The 5,433-nt window shown below is 46.0% G+C and overlaps 1 protein-coding gene across 4 annotated transcripts in view; it reads left to right on the forward strand.

Annotated features, from left to right (window-relative positions):
* Positions 1-1,857: 1,857 nt before the first annotated feature.
* Positions 1,858-5,433, forward strand: part of TPM3 (tropomyosin 3) — a 27,425-nt gene continuing 23,849 nt past the window's right edge. For 3 of the 4 annotated variants that reach the window (XM_007458013.1, XM_007458012.1, XM_007458014.1), the window contains exons 1-2: positions 1,946-2,059; positions 2,679-2,804. In XM_007458013.1, the coding sequence (XP_007458075.1) occupies positions 1,946-2,059; positions 2,679-2,804 (240 nt within the window). Of the gene's footprint in view, positions 2,060-2,678; positions 2,805-5,433 lie in introns of all 4 variants that reach the window. The other variant, XM_007458011.1, reaches the window with a different exon arrangement.

A 5,433-nucleotide genomic window follows, 5' to 3' on the forward strand; every position in this document is an offset into this window, starting at 1 on the left:
CTGCTTTAGGCCAATGTGATCCAGCGAAGGCCAGGCACTAGTAGGAGAGGAGCCGGGACCGGGATGGCACGAAGAGAAGATGAATAAGAGCCGGCTGTCTTGGGAGGCAAAGAGCAAGGGTCAGTGCCCTTCCCCAAGGAGATGGCTCTCCATCTAGCCATGCTTGGTGCCTGGTGTCTCTGCTCTGTCCTTTCTTTGCAGTGGGGAGGAAGGCTGAGGACCACCAAAGCTCTCCTGCCTGCTTCTATGTGATATGTTTGATATTGGGTTGTTTGATTAGGAACCAACTAAATGTCAAACATATTCTTACAGCAGTAGGCAATTTAGCATCACGCTCTTTCCTACCTCAACCTCTGGGGCTCTGGGGCTCTTGTCTTTTTTACTGAATCTCTTCTCTCCAGGACCCCTTTGGAAGACCAGTCGCTGCAACCTATGTGGATTTCAGTCTTGAACTGGAGGGCTAGTGTGGGAGCAGGAGAGAGCTGAAGTCTGAGTATCAAATCTTCCTATACCTTTCCCCTATACTAGAAGGGATATGGCTCTGATCTTTTCCTGTCCTTGTATTTTTCTCCTCCTTATTCAATCCCCCTACCTTATTATCCACTGCTTCCTGTCCCTGGAACTCTCTCATTCCGTTCCCTAAGGGCAACAGTAGGGGTCTTCGGTTTTTCTGCTTTCCTTCAAGAGTCAGCTGATGGTCTATCTGCGTATCTACCTCTATTGACTGGAAGCTCTCCTGAGTGGACTCCAGTTTTGCCCTCTACGCTGGTGGGTGTTTCAGTCACCCCATTGTTGGGGCCTAGTATTAATACTACCCATCTATCCTTGACATAATGACTAATTAGAGCCATTTATATTCTTCCCTGTTAGCTCTGGTCACCTTGAACAGTGCCCACCTCTCCCTGGCATATTGTCAGATTGTATGGTGCGGGTGTCTGGGATTAACTGCCACCTGTCAGTAGCAAGCCTCCAAGTGGAATGAACATGGCCTGGAACTAAGCCAGGGGAAATAGAGTGGGCAATGATGATGATTATGATGATGAGTGGGGGGAGTTAAGAAGGGAGCAGGGGGTGAGGGGAAGAGTAGAGAGCAACACAGACCTTGGTCTGTGTGGCTATAAAAGTTCTATTTAAAGATCACTATGGGGAAATGGAGAACATTATCCTATCTGGATTACTCTGACCATCACCCCGCTTTTCTCCCTTGGCCCCACCCGCTTGAAGCTCTGGGATGGCCTTCTAGATCCCAACCCTACCCTCTTACTCCATCCCTGTGGCTCTTAAGGGGGAGGAATGATGTCTCCCTGCCAATTAGAGACTCTCAAAATAGCACAGTAATTTGATCTGGGGATCTGGGGGCATTGTCAAAGACCATGAGTGGCCTCCCCTCTTCACTGTTGCTCAAGCTCCCTGAATACCAGGAATCAAAAGGTAAAACTCAACCAGTGGAATTTGATTAGCATCCAACACAGTCTGGGTGAGAGTAAGGGGGAAGCTGAAGGGCAACTAGGAGGCTCTGGGTGAAAACTACCATTCTAGAATTGCCAAAGTACCCTTCTCTATTTCAATGTCCTCCCCTTCCCCCTCCCTTCTCTTTTAAAATACCCATAGAGCTGCCCAGAGTGAGTGGAAAGTTTCAGGGTCAGGGAGAACCTTTCCCCTCCCCTCCACTTTCCATTGTCTAAAATCAGCCTCAGCTGTTCCCTAATTTTTCTTTGCTAGTGATGTCTGTCCATCAAAGTGTCTCACCCTGTGTTCTCCTGAGAACAATGATGGGGCGGAGGGAGCTGGAAAGACCATATTAGGAACAAGAGGTGGAGCCATGGGCAGAAATAAAGGCTCAAGTCTGGGGAACTAGTCACTCAGCCAGTAGCCCCTTCTTTCTTACCCTAGTCTTCAGTCCTCCAGTGTTCACAGGTGAGCTCCCCAACAGCCACTGGTCACGATGGAGGCCATCAAGAAAAAGATGCAGATGCTGAAGTTGGACAAGGAGAATGCTCTGGATCGGGCAGAGCAAGCTGAAGCGGAGCAGAAGCAGGCAGAAGAAAGAAGTAAACAGGTAGGCCTTGGCCTTGGTCTCTCTCACCTGCTGGTGAGCAAGACTTGTGAGATGGAAGAGAGTTTTCATGGGAAAGGCAGTGACCACTGGTGCCAGTTCATCCTTTGGGTGGGAGGGACTCCTCTTCTTCCCCAGCCTCACTGGATAGGCAGAGGACATCTAGGGTATTTACCTCAGACTGCCTGTGTGACCTTGGAAAAATCGGTGGCCCCTTCTGAGCCACAGTGTGTCTGCTGGATTTAAGTGGGAGTGGATCATGTTTTGGAAAAAACCCTGATTTCTAGAGGAAAAAGTGGGAGCTTGGCATGTAGCATCTCTTTTCCCTTAAATGGAGTCATGGACATCTACATCCTAAGTAAGATATTTACCATCCCAGTGTCTTAATGAAAACCCAGCATGGCTTGGTCATCTTAGGGTCAGAGATTACAAGGTCACAGGCGAAGGGCATAGCATAATTCCTGGGGCAGTTGGCTGAAACTGACTAGGGAAAAAGTGTGTCACTCTGAGGATGATAACATAGAGGCTGAGCTCAGAGGTTTGTCAGGGCTCAAGAGACTAGGGTCTGAGACTGCACTGTTGTGTATATATGTCTTGTGTGTGATTCTTGGGGCTTCTATAGCTGGAAGATGAGCTGGCAGCCATGCAGAAGAAGCTGAAAGGGACAGAGGATGAGCTGGACAAGTATTCTGAAGCTTTGAAGGATGCCCAGGAGAAGCTGGAGCTGGCAGAGAAGAAAGCAGCTGATGTGAGTATACAGAAATGGGGGGACGGGTTTAATCTACACACATAGATCTTCATGTTAATAACTAAACACTTGGACATATACATACTTGTGGATTCAGAAAACATAGGCATAGATACCCACATACATTTTTGCCACATGGTGGCATACCCTTGTAATGGCATATACTTTCTTTCTTAAAGACATGTAGAAGTCTCACCTTCTTACCCCCAATCCAGGAATTTAATTGTCTTTCCCCGGACCTGGACAAAGGGAAGGGACTCCAAGTCCAGACTGCTATCACTTTTCCCACCTCCTCCCCCATGCCACATTCTTAGCTTTTGTGTCCAAGGATTGGCACGTAGATATGTATATTAATAGGGAAACTCTCATCTCTCAACTGCCCAGCAAAGCCAGCTCAGATTTCACAATGGGACAAAGGAGGTCACACTGATCCTGGCCCTATATGGGTTTATTTATCTTGGCCAATGTGAGCACTTACCCTTATGTCACAGAGATGCCATAGAAAACATTGCTTATAGGGCAGCAGAGAGAATCTTAGAATGATATACTATAATAGAAATAAGGACTCAGGGGGTAAAGTTGTCACCACCAGACCTTATTCTGTGACCTTGACTAAATTACTCAGCTTCTCTAGGGCTGAATTTTCCCATTTGAAAATGAAACAAATTCTCTTTTCCACTTCATGTTATCTCATAATCACCCACTTTCCTTCATCTTCAGTCCTGAAGTTAACCACAAAGATAAATGAGAGACTACACAGAAAAGATTTTTGGAAGAAAAGTAACATAGGAATCTTAACAGCAACAAAAGAATGTCCAAGTATTGATGGAAATACAGCCAATTCTCAGCACTGGGTTAATAGGAAAATAGGAACGTGTGTTTTTTAAAATTCCATTTGGTTTCGGAAAACAGCTAGAGACAGAGTAGGCCGTTCAGAAATGTTTTCGGATCCTCACATTCAAACGCTTTGCTATTAGGTTGCTGATCTCCTCTTTGGCTTTCTGCCACTTTCAGGGGCCTGGGGAAGTGGTGAGGGTTGTTGAATATATCGTGCCAGAGGTCAGAGACACAAAGCATATCATATACATTATACATGTTCATAGTTTCCAAAAGTTTAGGCCACTATTAATTAATTCTCCCTTCTTGCAAAACTGTGAACAACACAGGTTAATCCCAGGACTTTGGGCAAATGCTTGATGGCCTACTGGAGTTGCCTAACCTAGGTTCTAGGTATAGATGGATAGATTTCTCTGGTTCTAATAAACGGGCATGGGAGTAAGTTTTCACAAACTGACACAATGTCAGGTTGATAACAATTTTGTGAGAGGTTGAGTAACAACTCTCTGAGAAAGTCCTTAGGCTGAAACAGCTGGTATGTGGGCTTGAGGAGGTGTTTCCAGGAACAATGAAAAGAGCCAACAAGTCTAACCTGAGATCTTGGGGGCAAAAGAACGATGACATAGAGGCTCTAAACAATATGCCCATATCATTGGGAAGATAAAGGAATTTGCTGGGGATGAATTCTATCTGTCCTTACACATACACACAGACATGTACACACACACGTCACCCCCACCTAGACAGGGTCTATTCAGCACATTCATTTGAAAGAAACTTCTCATATTTATATAGGAATCCACCAAAAACATTTAAATATGTAAAGTATGAGTAAAAAAACTCATTCAACTTCTCTCCCCCTTGTCAGCTTTCCCAACAGTCATTAAGTACCCTCAGAGATACGTAGGAGAACAAGAAATAGGAGGGGAAGGTTGTAGGCAAGAGGCAAACATCTGTTAGTCCCGGGTTAAGATGGAAACAGAAGAAAGGTTTTTGTTTTTTTTTTTAATTTTATTTTTGGCTGTGTTGGGTCTTTGTTGCTGCGCAGGGGCTTTTCTCTAGTTGCAGAAAGCGGGGGCTACTCTTCGTTGAGGTGTGTGGGCCTCTCATTGAGTGGCTTCTCTTGTTGCAGAGCACAGGCTCTAGGCGCAGGCTTCAGTGGTTGTGGCTCGTGGGCTCTAGAGCCCAGGCTCAGTAGTTGTGGTGCACAGGCCCAGCCGCTCTGCGGCATGTGGGATCTTTCTGGACCGGGGCTCGAACCCGTGTTCCCTGCATTGGCAGGCAGACTCTTAACCACTGCGCCACCAGGGAAGCCCCAGGAAGAAAGGTTTCTTTTCTCAAAGGTGGGGTCAGCAAACTACCACCTGTGGAGTAAATCCTGCCGCAGCCTGGTTTTGTACAAAGTTTTATTGGAACATTGCATGCCCATTCATTTACATATCGCCTACAGGCTTTCTCCCTACAAAGGAGTGGTAGCCACACCCTATGGCCCACAAAATCAGAAATATTTACTGTCTGGCCCTTTACAGAAAAAGTTTGCTGACTCCTGCCTCAAGGGGTCAAAGAGGGAAAGTGAGGTGTTTATGGGAATTGGGAAAAGTGCTGAATAAGGAGGAGGCAACAGGTTAAAAGTAGGAAGCAAGAGTCAGAGTCAGCAGCAACATAATATATGCATCTTTGAGGGGAGGGTGCTCTGTCTAATACGAAGGGAGTTCACAACTCAGCTTTTGCCCTTGAGATTAATAAACAAGTAAACAGAGCATATTACTTTGATGTAGATATAAGGGAAAGA

This window comes from Lipotes vexillifer, unplaced genomic scaffold (genome assembly GCF_000442215.2).
Source record: "Lipotes vexillifer unplaced genomic scaffold, Lipotes_vexillifer_v1.1 scaffold238, whole genome shotgun sequence".
Classification (NCBI taxonomy): domain Eukaryota; kingdom Metazoa; phylum Chordata; class Mammalia; order Artiodactyla; family Lipotidae; genus Lipotes; species Lipotes vexillifer.